General features: G+C 37.2%; 1 protein-coding gene across 1 annotated transcript in view; it reads right to left on the minus strand.

Annotated features, from left to right (window-relative positions):
- cbfb (core-binding factor subunit beta) overlaps positions 1 to 26,316 on the minus strand; it is a 76,453-nt gene extending 50,137 nt beyond the window's left edge. Inside the window, exons 1-3 of the mRNA XM_028809386.2 lie at positions 25,776 to 26,316; positions 25,157 to 25,243; positions 22,268 to 22,384 (exon numbers count right to left, since the gene is read on the minus strand). Coding sequence (XP_028665219.1) covers positions 22,268 to 22,384; positions 25,157 to 25,243; positions 25,776 to 25,853 — 282 coding nt within the window. The 5' untranslated portion in view covers positions 25,854 to 26,316. The remainder of the gene's footprint in view (positions 1 to 22,267; positions 22,385 to 25,156; positions 25,244 to 25,775) is intronic.
- Between the last annotated feature and the right edge of the window lie 657 nt (positions 26,317 to 26,973).

Here is a 26,973-nt window from a genome sequence, read left to right on the forward strand (position 1 = left end):
TTTAAGAATCATGAATTAAAGGATAAGTTCAGTATTTTTCAACTCAAAGGCATTTCGTCACATGCATGCTATATATTAATTTGACACCTGAAATTGTGTTCTAATGTGAAGTATTTTTGTAAATTAAAAAAAAAATACATTGCCTGTTCTTGTGTTTTTAAAAGGAGAGATTAGGCTGGGGTCCAAAACGTGAAAACAAAAGCTTTAAAACTTCCTGAATTACATTCACAATAAAGCAGCAAAGGTTTTCATTTAAGAAAACATGCCTTCCAAATTTCTGAGACAGGCTTGTGTCAACGAAGTAAACTGGAAGTAACCAAAGATTCTTGGTACCATTTTCTTGTGGTAAAGATACTTTTCCTGTTTGCTTGGCTGCCTGCCTGCAGAATCAGTACCATGATTCCAAGAAATAAATTTGGCTTTAAAAATACCAAACCTGTTTTTTAAAACTGGTGGTCTTCCTAAATTCTTATTAACAAAAAAATGCATTTTAAACTCTGTTCATGTAAAGCACGGGTGTTGAACTCCAGTGGCTACAGGTTTTCATTCTGACCATCTTCTTCATTGGTGACCAGTTTTTGCTGCTAATTAACTTCTTTTGCCTTAGTTATAATTAACTTGTCTCAGACCCCTTAGTTGTTTATTTTTCTTTAATTAGCAACCAAACAATAATGAGACACAAAACAAGCTGCCACACGACCAGCTCACCTGCGCCCATCACACAATATGTGAAAATAAAGAAAGGTGAAGGTCTCGGTAAGGTTGGTCTCTCAGCTTACTAAAACTTGACGGTGATCTTAGAAAAAACAGAAAATCAACAGTTTTGTAAATGTCTGCTGTGGCAGAATGAGAGCAGCAACAAGCTATGGGATTAAATAACGAGTTTAATTAACACAGAGAATTGGCTTCTCATTAAGAAACTGGATGGAGTGAAGTTGGTTGGAGTTTGAAATCCCAGTTTAGCTGGTTATCTGTTGGCTCGTTTCACATCTCATTTCTGTTTGGCTGCCATTTAATGAAGAAACTAATCAATTCAGAGGACCAAATCCTTAAAAACAGGGCTATTAAAATGAAGGGAAAATGAGTGAATTAGCAGTGGAAACTGGTCAGATTTGGAAAAGGGTCAGAATGAAAACCTGCAGCCACTGCGGCCCTCCAGGCCGGAGTTCGACACCGCTAATGTAAAGTTATATCAATTGATCATTTTTTATCATTTTTATTCGGCCAAGTGCAAAATTAGAGACAAATACTATACAATATATACATAAATTCTTAAATGTACTAATTTTGCTGTTAATTAAGCAGATGAATTTAGAACAAAAAATTTAAATAAATGTAAAATACGTGCATTCAGTTCAAAGCTGAATACTGTACTCTTTAGAATATTTTTCTCACACTCTTTCATGATTTTAACTGCTTGCTTAATTAGATTTTTTGATCCCCTATTTAGTCATTGTTTTTCAAGTACTGTATTCAAAATATATACACTATTACCATTTCATTTTTTTAAATTTTTACCCTCATTAAATCACAATGGAAACTGGTTTAGAGAGAGAGAGAAAAAAAAAAAAACACACTAACTGCTTGACATTTTCCAAGAGATGCTACATATACATTCTCTGCCTGAGAATTTCTTCTTTCACTAGAAAGGCCAGACACTGCAAAGATAACTTTATATAGTGGGGATTCAAGGGCCTTGGATGTGGTAAGGAGAGTTCTTTGCTTCCCCCCCCCCCCCTTTTTAATCATTGATAAGTAAATACTAAGAAGGGGAAAGAGGCACAACTGATCATTTCAACAAGGACCATGACAATGAGTTAAAGAAATTAACAAATTATAAGATTGAGAAGAGTGGTACATATCAGAAGATATCCAAATGTAAAGAAAAAAAATGTACACATTTTTAAAGAGCTCCCAATATTAGCATGCATTAATATTATCAGTGTCACTCTGAAAAAGTAAGATTATTGAAACTTGTAAATGAATGGAGAGGAAAAAAAGCATTAGAAATTGGACAAAGAGACCCAGAGATGAACCAGTCTTGGCATTTGCTAAGAGTTGCATCATGGCATTTTGGAATAATAAGAAGGCCAACATCAACTTTGTTTAGTAAACAGTGCAAAATTTAAGAATAATACTCTTTCACAATTTTGAATATTCTTTTATTTTAATTATACTGATACTGATAATTATACTGATTTCATCCAGACTTACATTATTATTGTTTTATATATTGTTATTTTTATGATTATTTTTCTGAATAATCATTAACTGACACTTTTTTGTAAATAGTTCAAATCTAATTTGTATGCATGTTTTGTTATATAACATTTAAATATATTTATACTTTACTTTTTTTTTCCAGCCTGAGTGGGATGAGTTACTTATTGGTCACTAATATTACAGTGATCCCTCGCTATATCGCGCTTCGCCTTTCGCGGCTTCACTCCATCGCGGATTTTATATGCAAGCATATTTAAATATATATCGTGGATTTTTTTCTGGTTTGCGGATTTCTGCGGACAATGGGTCTTTTAATTTCTGGTACATGCTTCCTCAGTTGGTTTGCCCAGTTGATTTCATACAAGGGACGCTATTGGCAGATGGCTGAGAAGCTAGATTGCTTACTTTTCTCTCTCTCTTGCGCTGACTATCTGTGATCCTGACGTATGGGGATTGAGCAGGGGGGCTGTTCGCACACCTAGACGATACGGACGCTCGTCTAAAAATGCTGAAAGATTATCTTCACGTTGCTATATTTTGTGCAGCTGCTTCCTGAAACGACATGCTGCTACTTAAAAGCTCGAAGGGCACGTATTGATTTTTGACTGAAAAACAAACTCTGTCTCTGTCTCTCTCTCTGTCTCTCCCTGCTCCTGACGGAGGGGGTGTGAGCTGCCGCCTTCAACAGCTTTGTGCCGCGGTGCTTCGCATACTTAAAAGCCAAAAGCCAAACAGCCCTATTGATTTGTTTGCTAGAGATTGTTTTCTCTATCTATGTGACATTCTGTGCTCCTGACACGCACTCCTTTGAAGAGGAAGATATGTTTGCATTCTTTTAATTGTGAGACAGAACTGTCATCTCTGTCTTGTCATGGAGCACAGTTTAAACTTTTGAAAATGAGACAAATGTTTGTTTGCAGTGTTTGAATAACGTTCCTGTCTCTCTACAACCTCCTGTGTTTCTGCGCAAATCTGTGACCCAAGCATGACAATATAAAAATAATAATATAAACATATGGTTTCTACTTCGCAGATTTTCTTATTTCGCGGGTGGCTCTGGAACGCAACCCCCGCGATGGAGGAGGGATTACTGTAGTTACCAGAAATCATAGGCTCTTTCTATCAGAATCTGTATTGGTGGCAAAAAAAATCTCTGGTTGGGCTCTAATCTTTGCCACCTGATGATGCAGTTGAGAGGATAATGCGGTTAAGCCAAAATAATTTAGTTAACTGAGATGTTAATTGTAATCATTGATAATTGTGTGGCAATTGCAATACACAGTAACATAATCATTAGGACTAAAGACTATTACGTTGGATGACCTACATCAAACATTTGAAAGAGGATAGGCTTTCTACCATGCTATGCCATATTATACCCTTTAGATTGATCACAAGCATAAGTAGCCCATCCATATGCCTGGACCTACTTGCACACACATCAACACTGGATCTATTTAGAATCACTAATCTACCTGAAAAACACATCTGTTTTGTTTAGGGAGGAAAATACATACTGACACATGGAACACAAACAATATGTGGAAAACAATCAGCTCTAAACACTGTATCACCAAATGTAATTAACACTTAATGATTAAAACTTTGTAAATGATTAAACTTTGGAATAAAAAAACTGAAAGTGTGACTTAAGTCAATAGCAAGGTTTAGTTTCAAGAAGGAATGGAACAAAAGACTTCAAATCTTTCAAATACAGCAAGTCATACATTCAGAGTTGCTGCCTACTGATAAGACAAGATGTATTTAAGTAATGGTTTCATTTTCCTAGACAAAACCTGCATGCATCACATTAACTAATCTTTGTGACTTTAACAAAGATGAACAATAGTTCAGAAGTCTTTCTATACATTTTACTTAAAATTTAAACAGAAATGCCTTGTAGGCTTAAAAGAATTTTTAAATGAATACATTAAAAAGCAACAGAATAAATGGTGGCACACTGGCACATTCATTCGTATTAAGAAAATAAGAACGAATGAACTTGGTAAATCAAGACATTGTTTTTGACCTTAGTTGCATTTTACATTACTTTGACAGTAAGTAATACAAGGTGAATGCCACTCTGCACTTAAAGGGAACAAAAAAAAAAAACATTAAGCGGTAATATTTAACCGTCTTGAAATTTTCCATTTGTGTTCAAAGAGTTGGACTGTATTAAAAAACTGAAAGCACCTGCCAGTAAACAAAAGAATTTAACTAGCTCCTGTCCACTATGCTCCTAGTTTGGCTGCACATTGTAAGCCTATAATTACACCAGTTGAAAACATACAATAAACTCAACAACTGATGCATGTGCCTTTTGTTAAGCCACTTTAAAAAGGCCCCCGTTTCTAAGAGAAAATAACCTAAAATTAACATTCTCAGACTATGACTTGCTAAAGACACAGATAAACAAGGGTTTGCTCATATGCTACACACACCACCTAATTATTCAATAACTAGGAAAACAATACTGACCTATTCAAAATAAGAACAATAATCAAAATTATAAACTGCTAGCAGGAATTGATTTAACAAATATCAACATTTATACATGAGCCTATATTAATTACATTGAAACCTTGCAAAATGTGTCACAATTTTAAGCACAAAATTAACAAAAAAGAAATTACACCAAAGAAAAAAGTAATGTACAGAAAACATCATCAAACAAATGTCAATAAAATCAAACTCAATAACGTCAATAAAGAAGATTTCTAAGGCCAAGCTTATTTAACCAAAGCCAGTCATGGACAGGGCTCCAGCCCACTGAACCAACACTCAGAAAAGGCAAATTCAGAATCCTAATGTGCACGTAAAACCCATGCCGATATGGGCAGAACTTGAAAACTGAAACTGGGCAGCTATTAATGAGTGCTGATGCCTGTCTATACAGTAGCATACTGGGTGTGAAATCCAGTTTAGCTGTGCATTTTAAATGTACACAATTCCACATTCATATATATATATATATATATATATATATATATATATATATATATATATATATATATATATATATAGTATAGTATATGTATATATACACACACACATTATGTATATGTGTATACATATACATACTGTATATACACATTATATTAAGCAGATAAAAGGCCTGGAGTTGATTTGAGGTGTGGTGCTTGCATGTGGAAGATTTTGCTGTGAACAGAGAACATGCGGCCAAAGCTGTGAAAACAGAAAAAACCCATCCGAGAAATTGCTACAATATTACGAGAGGCAAAATCTACAGTTTGGTACATCCTGAGAAAGAAAGCAAGCACTGGTGAACTCAGCAACGCAAAAAGACCTGGACGTCCACGGAAGACAACAGTAGTGGATGATCGCAGAATCATTCCCATGGTGAAGAGAAACCCCTTCACAACAGCCAACCAAGTGAACAACACTCTCCAGGGGGTAGGCGTATCAATATCCAAGTCTACCATAAAGAGAAGACTGCATGAAAGTAAATACAGAGGGTGCACTGCAAGGTGCAAGCCACTCGTAAGCCTCAAGAATAGAAAGGCTAGATTGGACTTTGCTAAAGAACATCTAAAAAAAGCCAGCACGGTTCTGGAAAAACATTCTTTGGACAGATGAAACCAAGATCAACCTCTTCCAGAATGAAAGAAAAAAAGTATGGAGAAGGCATGGAACAGCTCATTATCCAAAGCATACCACATCATCTGTAAAACACGTGGAGGCAGTGTGATGGCTTCGGCGTGCACGGCTGCCAGTGGCACTGGGACACCAGTGTTTATTGATGATGCGACACAGGACAGAAGCAGCTGAATGAATTCTGAGGTGTTCAGAGACATACGAGGGGGGACTCAAAAATAACCGGAATTTTGTTGTTGTTAGGTTGGTACTTGTAGTACGTGGTTGGGCCGCTAGGGCGATCTAGTTACACTCCTCACAAGTCAGTCTGCCAAGTGCTATCAGTCTGGAAGGTTGTGCTTGTGTTCAGTGAATTTTTTTGTAAAAGTAGTTTTGTGCAAGCGTCGTTTTTTTACGATGGCCGATTATCGTGAGCAACGCGCGGCAGTGAAATTTTGTTTTTTTCTTGAAAAAAGTGTTGCAGAAACTATTGTTAGAAACGGTATGACAACCCTGAACCACCCACCCTACTCACCGGATTTAGCTCCATGTGATTTCTTTTTTGTTCCCTCGGATGAAAAAAGACTTGAAAGGAAGGCGTTTTGCTGACGTCGAAGTGGTAAAACAAGAAACGACAAGAGCATTAATGGGCATTACTTCAGACGAATTTAAAAAATGTTTCGAACAATGGAACAAACGGTTAGATAAGTGTATTTCCGCCAATGGAGAGTACTTTGAAGGAGACTAATTGTAGTTTGTACAGAAAATTAAATTAAACACGTTTTGAAAATATTTCCGGTTATTTTTGGGTCCCCCCTCGTACTGTCTGCTCAAATCCAGCTAAATGCTGTCAAATTGATTGGCAGTATGTTTTGGGTCAGTGTCCATCTGTATTATGAAACGCCGCCCAAAGAAGTGGAAAATTCTTGAATGGCCAAGTCAGTCACCTGGGGCCTCATGTATAACGCTGTGCGTAGAACTCACACTATAACATGACGTAAGCACAAAAGCGGGAATGTGCGCACGCACAGAAAAATCCAGATGCAGGAATCTGTACGTACGCAAACTTTCATGTTCTTCCACTACATAAATCCCGATCGGCGTGAAAAGTAACGCATGTGCACGCGCCTTCTGTCCCGCCCCAACTCCTCCCAGAATTATGCCTCTTTGCATATGCAAATCAATATAAATAGCCTTCTGAGAAAAGACAATGGGAAAAGCACGGGGGAAAATATAAGAATTTCAGCGAATACCAAGTGGAGGCAAAGGAAAAACGTACTATTTGTTGGTTTAAACAGTGGTATAATCTACAAAAGGAAGTTGATCGAGTGATAAGAGTGTCGTAGAAACTCGAAAGCTCAAGTTCACAAAGTCGCACAGTGCCCGAAATAAAAAAGAAATCACATATCAAAGTCGCCGTGAAAAGGCAAGTCGTAGCCCACCGTCTGAGTGTCATATGAAAGCTTATTAGGGTACAGACAAACAAATAGGCACACAGTGGGGAAAAAAGCACGAAATGTCAACTTTAATCTCGAAATTTCCACTTTAATCACGTAATTTATTTTGCCATTAAAGTAGAACATAATAAACTTCATCTTAAAATCGTTTAATTTACTAGTTTCTCAAATCCCATTGTAACTAAAGTAGGACGTTAAATGCTTTGTTCTGTATTTGATCTTCTTTGTGCTCTGTGTGTGAATCACTACCTGCTTCTTAAACGGGCTTTCTCTTTCTCCAACAGGACACATAATCCATTACATTCGTGATATTATAGCTCTCTGAATAATTAAAATACTGAGATGTATACGTGATTTCTTTTTCATGATGATAGGAATGAAAGCATGTTATTAAACATGGGAACACGGTGGCGCAGTGCTGTTCATATCTCACGCAAGAGGTTTGCTGCGCCATGCGCAACCTTCAATGAAATACAGTAATCCCTCACCTATCGCGGGGGTTACGTTCCAGAGCCCCCCTGCGATAGGTGAAATCCGCGAAGTAGCGACCTATATTTATTTTATTATTTATACATATTTTAAGGCTTTATAAACCCTTCCCACACTCTTATAAACCTTTCTCACTCTCTTGTTAACCTTTCCCACGCTCTTATAAACACTTCCTATACTCTTAAACACTTTCTACATTCTTAAACACCTCAGACCAACACTGCACACTGCCTGCACGCAGCGATCAGACGTCAATGTGTCTGTACTCGCTTTGTGAAGGGGGGCAGCTGAACTCACGCTGAACAGAAATGGACTTTGTGCTGCTTCTGCCAAAATGCCTGCTTGTCGCTCTGCTTGAGGAGTGTGTGTGTGTGTGGGTGTGTGAGAGCTGAATGCACCTTCGCTCAAAACCCCCCTCCCCGGAAGCGCAGTAGGCTCCTGCCACTTCGCATTGTCAAGGGGGTGGGGAGCTGAATGAACGCTAAGGAGAAGTGGACTTTGTGCTGCTTGTCGCTCTGCGTGTCAATAATTTAAAAGCCTGTACAATCAGGCTTTTAGGTGTACATCACCAATTTTCCTGTCTCACTGTCTTGTCTTGCGTGAAGTTAAAATGTTTTATAATAGTGAGATGTTACTCATATCCTTAGCCCGACATCCACATATCATATGTGTTAACAAAGTGTTTTTTATAAGTTTACATGTGTTTTAAAGCATGTGGGATGGGTATTTTAAGGCTTAAACTAAAAAATGTTTATTTATATGGTCTTTCTATATCGCGGATTTTCTCCTGTTGCTGAATGGTCTGGAACATAACTTCCGCGATAGGCGGGCAATCACTTGTATTTAAAAACCCGCGAAGTCGTGAATCCGCGAAAAGTGAACCGCGAAGTAGCGAGGGATTACTGTAATTTATCACAGCAGTACTGTCTCTCTCAAACGTACTAACCTCCAATTCCTGTCCTTACTTTTCTTTCTCCAAATACCCAATCGCCACGCAATCAGCTATGTGATAGACGTGAAGCCATTTGTAAGCTTAGAACGGTGATTCTTCAAAACTTTTAAGGAACATTGAAAGATCTTCATAGTACATGTTTAATTATTCTATCCATCTATCCATCCAGTGTTGCGCCAGCCCCAGCAAACATACAGCGCGAGGCAGGAACAATCCCTGAACGGGGCGCCAGCTCATCGCTACTGCTGTCCACCATGTCCTCACATATTAAATTATTAATGTTTAATTATTCTATCCGTCTATCTTTCCAGTGTCGCGTCAGCGCAAGAATACAATGCAATGCAGGAACAATCCCTGAACTAGCTAGCGCTGTGGCACCGTGTCCTCACATGTTTAATTATTAACAATACAGATTATTTAAATGAAGTTAAAGTTTTATCTGTATAATATAATCAACATATTTTGCTGCATTTCATCTTAAAAATGAATACCGTCATTATATGTAAATACGCGCTTTATAAAGTGGCGCAGGTTGTGCAGTATTATAACTGTAGTGCAAGTTTACAGTGAGGTAATTGTACTTATAAGTAAACAGTTCTACAAGGAGCACTTGATGGACTGATTGAGTGCGTTTAGAGTTCTTGGGAAGAAACCTTTTCTAAACCGCGAAGTCCGTACTGGGAAGTCTCTAAAGCGTTTTGCCGTGGCTCAGGCAGCGTCTGCTTCATGCTGTATACCGATATTTCTCTTTCTGATCAGCTGCTGCTGTGATTCCCCACTCAGATACAGTGATATACTGTAAATACTCCGAGTGGTGCAGTGAGAGTAATATGGAAAAAGATGCTGTGGCAACCCTTAACGGGAGCAGCGGAAAGAAGAAGAAGATGCAGTGAGAGTTACAACGCTAAAGCAGTTATGGTATTTGGAATACTATGGCTATTCCCTGGACAATTATATTGCTGCAGGTTAATTACAATCAGATGCATTACACTAATAAACAATATGCAGTTAGTTTCAGTGTATTTATAAAGCCGTGTCAGGAATGTGGATCTAAGAAAGAAAGGGTGACCATGCAGGAACAGTAGCACTGCTTTGATGCTGGGTGCCACCAGTCTGCAAAACCGAGCGGAGAAATTGCGTACGCCAAGGTATGAGTTACCGTGGAAATGTGCGTGGCTTTATGCCAAGTTTAGGTTTTATACATTGCGATTTGAGCGTGGAAACGGGAGTACACAACATTTCTGTGTGTACGCACCGTTTATACATGAGGCCCCTGATCTTAACCCAATTGAGCATGCATTTCACTTGTTGAAGACTAAACCAGACAGAAAGGCCCACAAACAAACAGCAACTGAAAGCCGCTGCAGTAAAGGCCTGGCAGAGCATTAAAAAGGAGGAAACCCAGCATCTGGTGATGTCCATGAGTTCAAGACTTCAGGCTGTCATTGCCAGCAAAGGGTTTTCAACGAAGTATTAGAAATGAACATTTTATTTCCATTTATTTAATTTGTCCAATTACTTTTGAGCCCCTGAAATGAAGGGATTGTGTTAAAAAAATGCTTTAGTTGCCTCACATTTTTATGCAATCGTTTTGTTCACCCCACTGAATTAAAGCTGAAAGTCTGCACTTCAACTGCATCTGAGTTGTTTCATTTAAAAATTCATTGTGGTAATGTACAGAACCAAAATTAGAAAAAAGTTGTCTCTGGCCAAATATTTATGGACCTAACTGTATATTAGTCCTCGTGGATTATGCTACTCAATATCCCGAGACTGTTCCCCTGCACTCATCCACATCGAAGGTAATCGCACAGGAACTTGTAGGGGTCTTTGTGCGTGTCGCCATTCCTAAACAAGTCATTACGGACGAAGAGAAGCTGTTCAACCTTGTAGACGTTCAGGGAAGTTGCCAAGTTACTTAAAATAAAGCACTTAAAAACCACGGTATATCATCCTCAAACCGACGGTCTTGTTACACACGTGCAGGGCTCCAGATGGCGACTAAAATGGTTGCCAATGCGACTTGATTTTCTATTTTGCGACTAGTTTTTTCATTCCAGTCGCTGGTGGCAACTCTCTCTCTCAATCTAAGAAAAGTTTTAAATTTAAAGCAGCAGAAACGACTTTTAATTATGTGGGAACACTCTCAGCCCACGTCTGCCTTTCCTATTACACTATCAAGTGATTAAAGCCAAACCGAAGCGAGGCATCATCTGACACCCCCACTCTGCTTCAAACGTCATCTTGCTAACTGCTGCGGATAGGGATCTGAAATAGAAGAGAATCGGGACACGACTACTCCTCCAATTCTGTCCTAACTTTCCACGTAACACGCGAAATGTTCTAAGTTTCCAAGTAACACGCAAAATGGCCAAACGAAAAATTTCTGACTTTTTCTCAATGCCCACTCGTCCAAATCCTGCCTTGTCTACTTCTGAACGAACCGAAGATAATTCAGTCTGTGGGTTATCTGAGGTACAGCCACCGGCGTCCGGAAATGTACAGTTATTAAAGGATGACAACTCTGTCCCGTTAGCAAAGTCTTCTGCGCCCGCGGCTCCTACTCCTGGAAGACTGTTTAAAGCGGCTTGGTTACAGGAGTTCGCTTGGTTACGGTATGACAAGGGAAAGATGTATTGCAGATTTTGTGCACAAGCTGGACAAGAAATTGCTGGTAAAACAGAATTCATTTGTGGTACGAGCCATTTTAAAAAGGAAACTGTGAAAAAGCATGGTGAGAGTAAGAAACACAAGAATGCCAGAGACTGTGTGATCGCTAGGTCTGCTCCTCGTGACACCCCCATAGCAAAGGCAGTGCAACGTGCTTGTGAGAAAGTGACAGAAAATGAGATGAAAGAATTAAAAATAAAATCAATGCAGAATATATAATTGCACTGGAAGAAATACTGTTCACAAAGTTTACATCTCAAATTCTGCTGATGAAGAAGAATGGCATGGATGTGTCAAAAACATATGATAATGATACAGCATGTGCAGAGTTTGCAGGTTGCATTGCAGATGAATTAAAAAGTAATGTGCTGGAAGAAGCTTTAACGGTAAACTACATCTCTGTTATAACTGATTGTGGAACAGATGTCTCAGGGAAAGACAATGTCATCACATACTGTAGGTATGTATCTGATGGAACACCTAAGACTCATCTAGTAGGTTTGGCCGAGATTGATTATGGTCATGAAGAAGGGATTCAAAACACCATTAAATCACTGCTTCAGAATGCTGACCCAACCACCCCAAATTGGTGGGTACATAAAATGAGTGCTTTTGGAGCAGATGGTGCAAGTGTGAACATGGGTGCAACAGGGGGAATAGGGGCACTTTTCAGAAAAGAGGTGTTCTGTCTTTCCTCTGTCTACCCCATTGGCTGGAACTGGCAATGCTAAACACACAAAGGTCAGTGGCAATGATTGAAAACGTTTATGACCTTCTACAACTATTGTGGAAAACGTATCATTTCCGTCCCAAAAGCAAGCGGGAGCTGAAGGCTATAGGAGCAGAGTTAGGATGCACAGTACGAAACCCATCAGCAGTAAAAACTCAGCGCTGGTTGCCACACATTTATTGGGCACTCTCAGTTTTTCTCCATTCAAACTATGCAACAGGTCAGCGGCAGTACACTGCTGTGCATCATCATATGGAGCACCGTGCAGTCATGTCCAAAAACATAGACATAAAGGGAAGAGCCAAACACATTGTTCAGCAAATGGAAAGCCTGTCTTTCGTTGCCTTTTGTCACTTTTTACATGACCTTTTTTCAGAGGTCTCAAAGCTGAGCCTTGCACTTCAAAAAAATTCTCTTATACTTCCTCAGGCAGTTGCTGCAATTGTGGGCCGTGTGGTAACAATTACAGGATTGAAGGAAAATGCTTTGAGAGAAGGGAAGCTGCAGGAATTCTTACAGCACATAGGTTCTCAGCCTGAAGGTTCAGCGCAACAGGAAGGGCCATCAACAAGCAGGAGTGAGATGGCTGCAAGTAGTCACACAGTCATAATCTTCCAAAATGTTAAATTGAAAGGCCCCCAAAATCAGGCCACATTCAGAAGTGATCTAAAGGCCGCAACTGAAAAAACAGTTGACATTACTGTTAAAGAATTGGAGATCAGGTTTGCAAACATGATGTCAAGTGTTACACAGCACGGACATTCAAAGGGATCAGAAATCATCAAGTCATTTTCAGTGTTTTGTCATGATGCACGGCCAGAGGACATTGATAGCTATGGCAAGTGTGAGATAGACACACTTGTTAAATGGTACAGAGAGCTCTTATCAAACAATGGCTGTGATGTCACAGCTGTGCAGAAGGAATGACTAATGTTGAAAATATTAGTGAAGGGTCAGGTTATGGATAAGACTTACAGTGACCTATGGACAGTGATGCTGAGCAAGGAGCCGTTCTGTACAGATTTTAAAAATCTGCTTCACTTAGTCGAAATAATGCTGGTGCTTCCGATATCTGCAGCTCAGTGTGAGCGAGGATTTTCAACACAAAACAGAATAAAATCAAAAGTGCGCAACTCCCTAAGTGTAGAAACACTGGAAGACTTGGTAAGGATCAGTACAGAGGGCCCTACACTTGAACTTTTTGACCCAGAGCCCAGTGTAAAGCGCTGGTTGTCAGCCAGCAAAAAAAAAAAACGCAGACAAAAGTATACTGGCTGGCCTAATGATGCTGACATTGTAATGGTTAGTGACAGTGAACTTGAAGAGTAATTAATTTCTTTATATTTGTACACTCATTGCAAAATGGTTATTTCAGAAATTATTGTTTATAATGTTTGTTATTGTGTTAATTATTATGTTATTATGTGTAAGACATTTTCAGTGTTTGTATTTGTAGTGTTCCTTACACATGTTGTGTATAAGACTCTGGACTTGAAGTATTGCTTATTAGTAAACATTTGCACTGTTCACATTTGTGTGTCATTTATTCTTCTGTTATTATTATCTATAAGACCTTGCAGAGGACACTAGTAGGCAGGTCAAATAGCTCAGATAGGAGAAAGGAAAGGCAGTGTGAGGTAGACTGAAGAAACAAATAAACAATTTTATTTCACATTTGGCATGCGGTAGAGATTATGGCTCCCAAAAAAAGCATTTGGCTCCTAAATATTTTGGGTTTAGGAGCCAATGGTTCCCAAATTTTTTTCTGTCTGGAGCCCCGACATGTGAATAGGAGGCAGCTAAAAAGCTTGAGTAAGGCTAATACTACACCAGACCAGGGGGTGGTAGGGTGTACCAACGGTGTTTCTCAGTTCCTAGCAGGTCAGTCCCGGGAAATCCCACCTACTTCCGGCACCAGAGGTGACATCACTTCCAGTTCCCGATGACGTCACTTTCTCTACGGGCCTTTAAAGCCGCCAGCTTACCTTCAGTCTGACAGTTCTGATTTGCACTCAATCTTGTGAGCACCTTTGTTCAAATATTTAAAGTTTTGCAGCCGGGTTACAATATATAGGTGGCTACCACAAAACTTTATGATATCTAGAGTGGTTGACTTATCACAATATACATTATATTCTATAAAATTTTATAAATCTGAAACACTGACAATGAGACATCCATTAAAAATGGCACATATAATGCAAACTTGAAAGATGCATCCAGGTCCTGTACAAAGCATTCTCCCCTCCCCCACTTTCTACCAAAAAGCAGTTTGTTTTTTCAGTTTTACTAGGAATGTGCCAGACGTGGTTTGCTACATAATGCGCATACAGACTTCAGTTTCACTATGTGCTAGCTTCTAACATAACTTAGTTTAAGTCCACCACGATAGTTTAAAGCAAATTGTTTTATCATGCATACAGCAATATAAACATTTACATTTTGGCATGGCAAGCACCACTGTTCTTTACAAAATGACCTCAGAATAAACTGTACTGTAAACTTCACTTACATAACAACACACACAAAAGAAAAAACAAAAAAAATCATATTTGTCCCACCATTCTGGCATTAACCGAAGGTGGCACCAAAATAAGTACATCTCCAGAATGTATAATTAAGCATTTAGAATTAAAATTAGAAAAACATTCCATCACAAAGCTATTAATGAATGTTTAAACACAGGAGCAAGTGCTGTAGTTCCATATTTAACATTATTAAGTTACACCATATTTTAAATTCATTGTAGAGTGTTAGACAATCCAAATCTAAAGTAATAAAAACACACTAACATTAAAAAATACCAATGGCTCATTTGCTTTGACACCAAAAACTTGCCATATTTGCAAGATTAATTTATTCTTAGCCACCAACTTAAGCATCTGTGCTTAGTACAATATACAAAACAGAGTTCATGACTATTAAGAGTGAGGACACCCTTTGGCCAAACTAAAAATTGAAAATTTCAGGAATTGTGGAACAGTAATGTTGACTTACTCAGTTAAAAATAATGCTGCCCCAAACATGATGATTTAGTACCCTCTATGAATTTCACAAGTTTAATCACAATACTAGAATCTATGTTAATATAAAATAGAAAATATAAGGGTCCATGGACAGACTCTTGAAGAACTCCAATAATGTCTTGAACCTCAAATGGAGCATTACCTTTACTCCATCGCATGCCAGTTAATACATTTGAAATTCAGTTTTTGTAGATTATCTCTGGTGATAATAGGACCTAGTTTCAAAAACCTATTTTTAGCATGGGACTGTACTGTATCAAATTTTCAAAGTCTAAGTAAATAGGGTCATATGATTTGTATATGTCAACCACTCCACCACCCTTCTTAAATTCTTATAGATTAGTTTGGCAGGACCTTACTCTCATAAATCCACGGCAGCTATTGTCAAGAATAATATTTTCCTATTCCTATTTATATACAAGTTATTTCATTACCCTTCTTGCAGACTGAACTTTTGCATATTTTTTATGACAACTGCTAAAATATCCAAAACAAAGGGGGTGGGGTCGGTTATTGAATACTGTCTGTAGTTTATTTCAGCATAATAGAAAATTAAAATCTGATCAGGTCCAGGGGATTGATTAGTCTTCAACCTATTAAGGGCCTATTGCATATCACATCTGCTTTTCCATTAATTTTTTTTATTTTATAAGTATTTGGGTAAAGAATTTATTTGCATCACGTTTTCAATGCTTTTTCCTTCTGCATCTCCAAGTTTTTTTTAAATTATCTTTTTCCTTTTTTTTTTTTTAACTGGAGTTGTACTTAGAAAAATTGTTGGCTGCTTGTTTTGGTTTCTCTATCAATTATTTTTACGGTTTCTCCTTTTTTTAAATCATTTTTTCATCCCTTGTGGCAGTTTCTGGCATTCATAAAGTCAGATTTCGCCATTTTCATTTCTTGTACAGAAATCTTATCAGTCTTTTGCATTTATTGATGTCCATATTTATCCATATGGGACATTTATTTAGTCTATTTAATTGCTTTGTAGAACATACTTATTATGACCCTGATCCCTCTGAAGATATACAATCTATCAATTATGGCTGCTGAGTTTTTAGTTTCCCATCCAGTGTTTTCTAATTCCACATCCCCAAAAAGTCAAATTCCTACAAAGACTTTGTTTTATTGTACATGAAATCATCTTTTAAAACATACACAAATGTAACTATGTCGTGATTACTGGTGCTTAAAATATCTTATTATTCTGTCTTTACTGTTTGAAAAGATGAGACCTAGACTTGCATTGGGCTTCATACAAACAGTCATGTGCACCTGTTGTACTGAAGTACAATATCTCAGTAAATACTGTACTCAAAGGAGACATATCCACCAGAAATCCCACCAGTGTCCTCTTTTGTATTTTCAAGACAGGTTTCCCAATCAATGTTTGCAAAGTAAGAATATCAAATGACCACTGCATCTAATTTATTACACATGTTTTATGTGATTCAATAATATACTATTGCTTGAAATACCATAATATGGTGCCCTGTAGTAAATTCCATTTACCAAACCTCTGGATTCCTGTCTTATTAAATTAATCCACCGTGACTATAGCATCAACCCTTCTTAATCTTAGGAGACAATTTTTTTTTATTATTTACCTCCTCCTTTCCTTCGTTGACTGTCTTTCCTAAAAGATATATGGCCTCTAATATTACATTCCTTTACACCCCTTTCACTTAGCTATAAGGAGTGGGAAACTTCAGAAGCAACATAAACAACTGGAACTTCGTTTTTTTTTTCTTTCCATGGTCAATTTCCACTTGTTTGCTGCTGTCCAGCACTGGTCAACATTGGACCCTGTTCTATTAGAAGGTTTGTTATGTACTTTTTCCACAAAAATATGACATTGAAAATTTTTCTCAATCGCCATTACAAACTACATGGAGTAAATAAACATAAAAAAAAATCATGATTTTAAGTGGAATATTCCTTTAACTCTACAGCAAAGCACACTTGAAAATTCCCTGCAAGCTAATAAACATTACTGAAAAGTGCATTAATTAAAACCGAGTGTGCAATTCATAGACAACGTTATGGATTTATTTTATTTTTATTCAACATAACATTTGCATCACACGTTACAGAATCCAAATCAGGTCTGAACTAGTTTGATTCTGTTTATCAAGCTTAGGAAAGCTTTCTTTGTGAACTCGCATTGTATGAAAATTATGCACTTTTCTTATTTTTACTGTAAATATTATTTACCCCTGTCGCCCTCTTAGCCACTGGAACATCAGGATGAACAAAGTTTAAATGCTTGGAAAGACTCAAAGTGTGGACTCCTGCTATTGACACAGATGTAGCACCTCTATGGAATATGATTACTGCCAAACAGTGCTATATTTAAGTTTGCCTTTTTTGATTCCAGGACAAGTCCAAAACTGCAACTAGTTGAGATCAAGTCAAGACCGAGTCCAAAGGGTTGGGGGAGACCAAGTCCACATAATAGTGAGACCAAGCCCAAGGCTAGTCTAAAACCAAGCAATAACTAGAATTTAACCATTTCCAGCTCATATTTGTTAATTCTCTGATGGAGCAAACGAGACTCTGCTCTACTCAGTCCCTGCAGATTCACTTTCGACAATGTGTTAAAGAAGGGAATTGATCTCTCCAGTCCTTGAGTGAGGCCTTACACAACAGGACACTAAAATGTGGTAGTGAACTTGTAGCTCTAATCCCAAACAAAAAGTGATTCTTCTTCAAATTACAGAACTTAACATATACAAGTGTTCTTCATAGATAATGATTTTTTAAAACTTTTATACCTTGATATACAAGACTAAAAATGTATTTTTGTAGACAATCAATTGTGTACTTTTATTTAAACAAAAACATAGCAAAACAACAGTATATTTGAAATTAGACCACATTATTCATTTTCAAGTATGTTTTTTCACTGAACACTCTTTAGAAATATGTAACATGCAAGCCCTAGCCTCAGGAAGGGGGTTGTGCTGCTCTGAAGTAAAATCACATGAAGTCATACTGAAACTTCACATTTTCATGGACTACAGTACTTAACATAAGACTTAATTCTAATGTATCACACAGATTCACATCATCTACTGTATACCACTTATATTCTCTTTGTTGGTAAATACCTAGTAACAGGTTACAAAGATAAGACTGCACAAAAGATATGCACTAAAATATGGAAAATGCATAAACTCAAATTTATTAAGGAATTTTGCTTTTCAAAGTCTTTTGTACCTCTTTGCAGCTCTTGAAAATAATTCAGTTACTCTAATATGTTCTATGAATATTCCCCTTGTAGGTAATGTGTTTGTTCATATCACTCCTAAAATAACAATGCTCACCTGTGCCCTTTACAGCATTACAGAAATCCATGGTTGCACTTGTGAAAGAGGACAGCTTTCATTTTAATTTTGAATACAATATTGAAAACCAGAAAAATTACATTTTTTAGTCTGGACAGAAAAACAGATTATGGACAAACCCATTGACACTTTTCATTTAATCTGCAAAACTGAAAACAATACATCAACATTAAAAAATAGACATTTCAGCAGTTGTATCGTAACATGCACAAACTTTCAACTACAGTCTTCATAGCTGTTTGCTGACTCGGGTCTGCCTTGATTATAAATTTCATAGAATGTAAAAAAAAAAAAAAAATAATGTCAAAGACCAAATAATTTGCACAGTGATGGATACTTGTGTAGTACATCAGGCTAACACCATGGCTGCATGTATGTCTTGCTTTTGAATACTTGCATACATGTGCACCTGGATGCTACATTCACAAATTTCTGCACATGCCCTTTGGGGCTGGGCAGTCTTTTGGCCTTGGAAACCCTGCAGATTTTGTTTTTCCCCTAGCTTTTCTTCCCCTGAGTACTCATCCTTTGATACTTAGGACACTGCATTATATATTAAACTCTACTTTTCTACTAATTATATATTAATGTTATGTAAGCCTGTATGGACTTTGGTTACTTATTCATTATTATTTTTGCCTAATTTAACCTGTTCTTTTGTTACAACTAATTCTGACATTTTGTAAAGCACTCCAAGCTACATTCTGTGTATAAAAAAATGCTATAGAAATAAATGTTTGTGTGTTATATGCAAAAGAAGAAGAGAAGAACAAGGTGTTTTCAAACAAAACTGTGGTTGCAATGGCTATGTTCATGTGAAATAAAAAAGTTGCGGTTGTTATAGCAACAGAAGGACAAATTAAGCTAGTGTTCTTTTAATGAGCAGGGTATAGTTACATTTTCAACACTTTAATAAATCAGACCAAGATGCTAAACAAAAATCAAAGTCACAAACACTTGTGTCTTACCGCAACTGATTAGAACTTTTGACGCAGATGCAATTCTCCTGGCCAGTGTTGTATAAAGAACCTAACAGCCAAAATTGAGTAAAAATAGAGATATCTTTGTAGAAAATGATTCAAGTGAAAGTTACCCATGAGAAAACTACTCAAGTGAGTAGAGGTTTTAAAGTATTGTATTATATTATATTATTATATATATACAGTATATATATATATATATATATATATATATATATATATATATATATATATATATACATATACATACATACACACACACACACACTGTAGATGCAATGTGGGTTGGATGGGCATCCTGGCCAGAAGAAAAGACCGGAAAGGGTGGACGGACAGCCCATTAAAAAGAGAAGATATCGCTGGGGGTTTTTTACTCCCCCAGCACGCTAGATGGCAGCAGCCCTGGTTATCGGTGCCCCATGGAAGTCAGCAGGGCATTCTGGGAGATGTAGTCCAGAAGGGCAGCCCGCTGGGGTCACAGGATGCCACAAGGGGGCGTTGCAGGGAAACAAGCTTCCTACTGTGATGAGGGACTTCTCTGCAACCTGGAAGTACTTCAATCGGGTAGCTGCCCTGGCACCGGAAGAACTCCCAGGTCTATAATAAAAGGGACCGCACTCCCTTATCCAGGTGAGTCAGAGCTGGGAGGTAGAGAGGCAACACTTTACTGGAGGACAGCAGTGCAGTGGTGAGAAAGAGAGAGTTATTGGGAAGAGAGAAAACCTGTGGTTTGTGCTTTTGTACCGTGTTGGAGGTATTTCTGCTAATAAACAACCTTTATTTGAATCCGGGACTGTGATTCTGTGTGTTGGGATTTGGGCTTGCTGACGCCCGGGTGTCCATCACAGTGCTTAAGTATCAACAGTACAACTAAATACAGGATCTTTACTCATTTTATATATGGTTGAATAAAGTTCTTACACACTGAAAATAATCCTGGCTGCCTCCTTTGTGCCAAACATTTTGCTAAAAAACAACAGTATACGTTTTCAATAAAACACCAAAAATTTTTTTTTGTTTTTTCCCTCCCATTTTTTAGTCTTTTCTCCTTTTTAACCAACTTTTCTACTCAGCCTTTTGGAGGCTGCTATTCAGGTAGCCAGGATTTTGCTATGCACAATTTTCACCAATTTAGCTATCATTAGTGATGTAGAAGATGTGGGCAAAATTAATGTTATTTAACCACAGGCTTAGTTTGACATTTAAGCTGAGGGCCCTGATGAACTATACAACCGTATTGCTACCCCAAGTCAAAAATTATGCACTCTTTGTAATATAAATGTACACAATAAAGTAAATCTCATTTGTTAGCATATTTAAAACAAAGGGAAAAGCACACAAGTATCATTAGCAATATTGAAATGATTGAAAACTATGCTTTTAAGGTTTGCTTACCTTCTTAGTGCAATTGTTATAAATGTTTTTTAATAAGTTGGAAAATATGTATGGTGTAACATTCAGGTACATTTGGGACTGGCTTAACTACTTTGAAAGTTGAAGCATTTTTTGTTTTTTATTTACTTCAGTATTACATTTTTGTTTTATAAATAAACTATTTTGTAAAAGGGCTCAGTGTTGTGTGTGTTGGAGATTTGCTCAGACTGTCAAGCCCCAGTTTGTAAACGACAGCTACTTTAACAAGGCATGTCCAAAGAACTGAAATTAAAATGAAACAGCAGTATCTCTAACACAGTAATCATCACTGGATTGAAGAGATGGTTCAAAACTGGAAGTATACATAAAACCATTTTCCCTTAAAATAAGGTTTTAATGTAAAAAGTCTTATTCAGTAATCTAAAACACAAATACATTGAGAAAGCATATAAGAACCATATAATCAAATAAAATTCCCTTTCTTGTTCTGACAAATTTCTAATGATATAAATGAACTTGTTTCTTGAAGTGGAATGAAACGTTTATTTAAAAAATATTTACCAAAATACCACAAAGTAACAGCTAAATTGACCAGTTGTTTAGTAAACCTCGGAATAAATAAATGCATTATATGGAGCCAGAAATGTGATGGTAGCTACTGAATGACTATTCACATTATTCATGACATACAAAATGTAGGTCCAAGTTTAAAATAATAGAAAAACTTCCAAACAAAAATAAACCAAAGCGTCAATGCTATATCTGGCACAGCCAAAACAATTTCTGTTCATTAGAGCAATTCCTTTAATATATTCCAAATGAGCAATACTTTTAACATAATTAAAATCATGCAAGAAAACTACAGATGCCTAATGATATTGCTTGTTTATCTTTGTTTTTTAGTACATTAAAAACAAAGTGTATTTGTAGCTGACAGAACTATACCTTGGTAAATACTTGAGAATCCAAAAACACTTCTACTGCTAAACTGTTTTATTTGTTTAAATAATACATATAATCAATTCTGAACAAGATATTTCTGGGTTAAAATGTCAGATTCTTACTTATAAAGATAGATAGATAGATGACATTCATATTTATGGAAACATTTTTATATATAGTAATGAAACTATGAAATATTAATGAATGCCTTAATAAAGTTTTTGTATAGTATACAGTATAATAACTGAGAAAACAAATGGTATTATAAAATAGTAACAGTAATACCACCACATGCCATAAAAGACAAGACTTACACATGGTAACCTGTAATGCAGGTATCATATTTCATATTATACAAAAAACATTTTCAAGAGATTTTATAGATAGATTAGACAGATTAGGTAGATAGAAGCCAAAGAGTAAACCATGATACTGGAATTGAAAAAGGAGGTGGCATAAAAAAAAAAAAAAAAGCTTCTTTACCTTTCCTGTTTCTCTTTCAAAATCCACATACTCCCTCGTTGGCACTTGCCTCTGTTCTCCATGCAAGTTTGCAGGAAAAAATTGCAGAGATAGATTGGTTCCAGTTGCCACAAAAGCCTTTTAGAAAAATCAATACAAACAGGATCAGGAGCAAGGCTTTACATAAATTATGCAGCCAGTCATTTATTTTTTACATCACTGTATGCCAAGAGTCAGGCAGCATCAAGAACACACACACACACACACACACACACAAAAAAAACATAGTCATCTTTTTTTCTTTTTTTCCATTTTGAGTATTAGGTTACAAACATCTGATTCTATTTTACCAACACTCACACTGGCTGGACGGGATATAGGATACTGCATAAAAATCAATATTTTATTTTAAATTAGCCCATATGCTGACATTAATAAAAAGAAATCTCAGTTCTGGCTGAACATGCTGTACTAAATTCAGTGGCACATCTGTAACAATGCTAAACATTAGACTCAAAATATTTAAATTGAGAACGGCAAAGCCTTTCTTGTTTATGCCAGAAGGATTAAGAAAAAACTATTTATGAATAACTCTGTGTGGGTTCCTTTGGCCTGTTTTTTAAAGCAATTCTGATTTTATTACGGTTAGAAAAGTCAAATATTTGCATGAAAGTGAACTACATACAATTCCATCACTATTAATCCAATTTTGAATTATTAAGAAACAATTTGAAACATTAAATCCATTGTCACACAAAAGGAGGTCCACATATCATAAAAGATAAATTACAATGCTTATTAAGATCATAAGGCAATATAAATTTACTAAAAATGCAGTTACTTTGCAATACAAGTTCTAGCTTCTGCCTGTTCAGCAGTAAGAAAATGTAAATGCTAATTCAGCAACCTAGAGGGCAAATATATTAACTTTACAGAGAACTAAAAATAGATACAGACAGATACAGAAGAGAATTTGACAAAAGACTGCAGAAGACAGGGATACAGACAATGAGTTTTCATAAATCAAATTTCATTATGTACTTATCTTTCCAGTATATCTTGGCAATCTTGTAACTTAAAATGGCAACATGCAAGATATACACATCAAAAATAACATTGTAATTCTTGCTTATTAATTTAACAATTTCCTTTGTAAAAGGATTTGTTTTTAATTAGCTACATGACTGATACAAAGCTTCTTCTCTTTTAGATAAAAACTAAAATAGTATTCTTTTCAACTGACTCTAATATACATTGTTAGCATATGTGGCAATGGTACTTTCTATGAAAAAGAATGTAGCACCTGGAGTAACTGGCTGTCGGCTTGAAAGTGAGGCGATTGCACAATTACACCATACAAGCCTACAGTGTGTTTAGCTGTAAAAAGACATTATCCCAGTAGTGAATGCAAATGTAATGTAAAAAGAATATGAATAATGTGTCATTTTGCAAATTATCAAATCAGAAAGAAAGAATTAGTAACTAATATCCAATGTTACTTTTTTCACTGGGAGAACTTAAAGGAAAAGTGAATTAAAAGCATGAATGCAAAATAAATGAATGGACACTTATTTAACATGAAACCAGGTTTGGGGTTCTGGACAGCAAAAGCTGTTTTAAGTTACTATCTTTTTCAAAAAACAGAATATTTAATATACAAAAATGTATTTAAGAAGGAAAAATAGTCAATACTGCAGTTTGGAAGCTGAAAGAAAAAAAACTGTTGCCTCATAGTGCTAAAAATAAGTGGATCCAATTAGACTCACTTAACTTAAAAAAAATCTTCTGTAGAGAAAGAGCTGTCTAAATAATTAAGTAAAAGATGTATGCAATTCCTGCCAGGTTAAAACATGTAAGCACAATAGCTGAGCCTATTATTTTCTAATCCCTCGTGGCCCATTAAATATTTACATCTTTCACTTGTCTTGCATAAAGACACTCGTATTGCATAAAAAAGTATTTTTTCATACAGAGGCCCTTTAATGTCGCTGTATTTATTCATGATCTAAGTGGTACATTGGGGACCTTTTAATAAAAAAAAATTAAAATAAATGTGTCTAAGCAAAATATATTTTAGAACAGATTTTCTCTAACAGAAATCCTCCAAATTTACCCATACGAATATTTTTGATCTTTTCAACAAAATATGTAGTGAAGAATTTGCAATATGAATGCTTCATTATTTAAAAGTAAACAAAAAGTACCAATTTATGACTGCTAAAAAAAGTTAAGAATCAACTAAGAGGTGGTATGACTCATTACAATACACAACATTAAACTGACTATGCACTTCTGAACTTCCCAGATACAGGAGAAACAGTATCCATTCAGACAATTTTTAAAAATTATTTATTTCAAAAATAATATAAATACATAGATCAGAAAGACATTTCACTGTACTACAAATAAGCATCAAGTCTCTTATATCAAATTAATCTCAATGAAGTAGCACTATAGTGAGAGGCGCCTTACACAAACCAGTACTTAAACAACGCTCCTCATACTGACGTAAACATGCAAAAACAAGTAAATACTGGTAACAAATCAGATGGTCACACTGCGGACGGAATGAAAGCAACATTTAAAAATCACTGTATAAATATCACAGTAATAAGTTACATAACATACTAATTAAGACACACATTTTGGGTGCTCAAGAAAAAACAAACCTTACAGATGTCAAGAAATAAATATCTCTTGGTTTAGAAAGAATGCCTCTATTAAATCAGGCAATAAAGACTCTCAAACAAGAACACAGCTGTCTATTTTACTATGCAATACTTCATCAGTCAGTAACAAAGACGATCTGTGCTCCTATTCTACACACTCACCTCATGCCTAACAGGTGAAATATTTATTCAGTGACAATTCGTACAAGTTAAATGGTAAACATTTTCAGGAAATACTTACTATTTCCGATCGGCCGTCCCGGCATGCGTTTTGAAACCTCGCTTGCCTTTCGTCGTGGGGGCGATCTCTAAAACCAGTGTATTTTATCTATGGGGTAAAACGACAAAAGGTTAAACGTTATCAGCACCTTACCAATTACCCGGTCTACTACTAACACTTCAAAAGAGATGCACACTCTACAAATCAGCTCAGTAGAAGATCGGAGTCACCAATGTCTTGCCATACCATGTTTGTGATTTCTACTGCAACCAACGAATCATTCTAGAAGTGCTAGGTTTCCAGGACAAAAAGCGGTAGCTGACAGTGTGACACTTTGGGATCTAGACAGCGAGCTCCACTGAGCACCTTCAGGTCTAAACGAAGCACAAGGCTCGTAAAACCCGCCGCATTTTACCTCTGAAAGCGCTAGGCGAAACAGGAAGCGCGCTTTCTCGCCAGGCGGGTCCAGCTCATTGCGCCCTGGCAGGCGAAAACTTTATTTGAAACGGCTGACTGTATTCCGTTCGTGCTGCTTTGTTGCTACCATAGCAGGTAGCCCGCTTTGCAAAAGCGCGGGGATGCAAGTTAACCGCCGCATCCCAACAACTCATCTCACATCATCCCGCCCCTCCTCTCTCACCTCGCATTCTCTGCTCAGCTTTCTGAAGAACTCCTCGTTCTCAAACTTGCTCCTCTGGTCAGGCACGACTCGCGGCATGTTGCCCGCTGTAAGTGGTGGACGTGAGTGGCGGGAGGAGGGTACCTTAGTAGCTCCGAGACCCTCGGCGACTCTTCGTTTCCTATTTTCCTCCGAGAATCTGCAAGTCGGGTGGCCCCAGCGAGTACGCTTTACTAGTAAAGGATATTAATAGGTGAAGGGACTGATGTTAAAAGAAATAATGAAGCATCAAATCCTTCCGTTTAGAGACGACTCAAGTTGTAAACAGTGCCGGTTCTAGATTATTTTTTAACAAACAGTTCTCCTTTCGGTGACTTATTGTTTTCTTCAGGTGCCCTCTTCTTTCTCATCAACACCGAAAACTATGGTTTATCACGGCGCCGGTCAGCTCTTAACCGCCAGTCTCCTCTCGACATAAAGTCAAACTTACTTCCTGACTCCACTAACTCCTAGCTACAACTGCACACCCCGCACCCCTCATTCAGAACTCTGCCTCGCTGCTGCTTTCGGCGCAGGCGCCGTACAATAACACCCCCGCCAGCACCGAGGGGTCCCGTATGCGCGTGCGCCACCCCCTCCCCTTCTGCTAGCTGCTTGGCGCTACGCAGCGACAGCGCCTAGACGGGATGGTGATCACGTCTGTGTGTTTGTTTACTTTCTACCGATGCTTGTAATTAAATAACAAGAACGGACATATCCAAGCAATAAGAATTCGCAGTACAATCATCTTAGAAGGTGTAATGTTCAGAAAAGAAGACACGGATTTACTTTTCTCCCCCTTAATGGGCACTTGTGAATTTAACGTTTTAGACGTGATTCCTTTCCAGCAGAATTTCGTTTTGGGGTCAAGTTTAGTGAAGTAAACGTTGGTGAGGTAAAGCAAGAACTTAGAGACGTGTCGTTGGTAGCATATAGTACAGAGAACAGAGTTGTCTTCAGGACCGTCTTAACAGAATCATAGCAAAATAGTACGCAGCTGCCCATGTTTTGAGAACAAAACAGAAACATACATAGGTATCAGAAACATCATGAGCCCCTATGCTTCTAGGGCCCCAGCCAATGCCCGTTGTGCCCATAGCCTTAGGCTCCTCCATCTAATTTAACTTGGTCTAGAATCTACACCAAACCTCAAGGCTGCGTGAACAGCTACTTTAATTCC

The sequence above is a fragment of the Erpetoichthys calabaricus genome, chromosome 9 (assembly GCF_900747795.2).
Source record: "Erpetoichthys calabaricus chromosome 9, fErpCal1.3, whole genome shotgun sequence".
NCBI classification, from domain to species: Eukaryota; Metazoa; Chordata; class Cladistia; order Polypteriformes; family Polypteridae; genus Erpetoichthys; species Erpetoichthys calabaricus.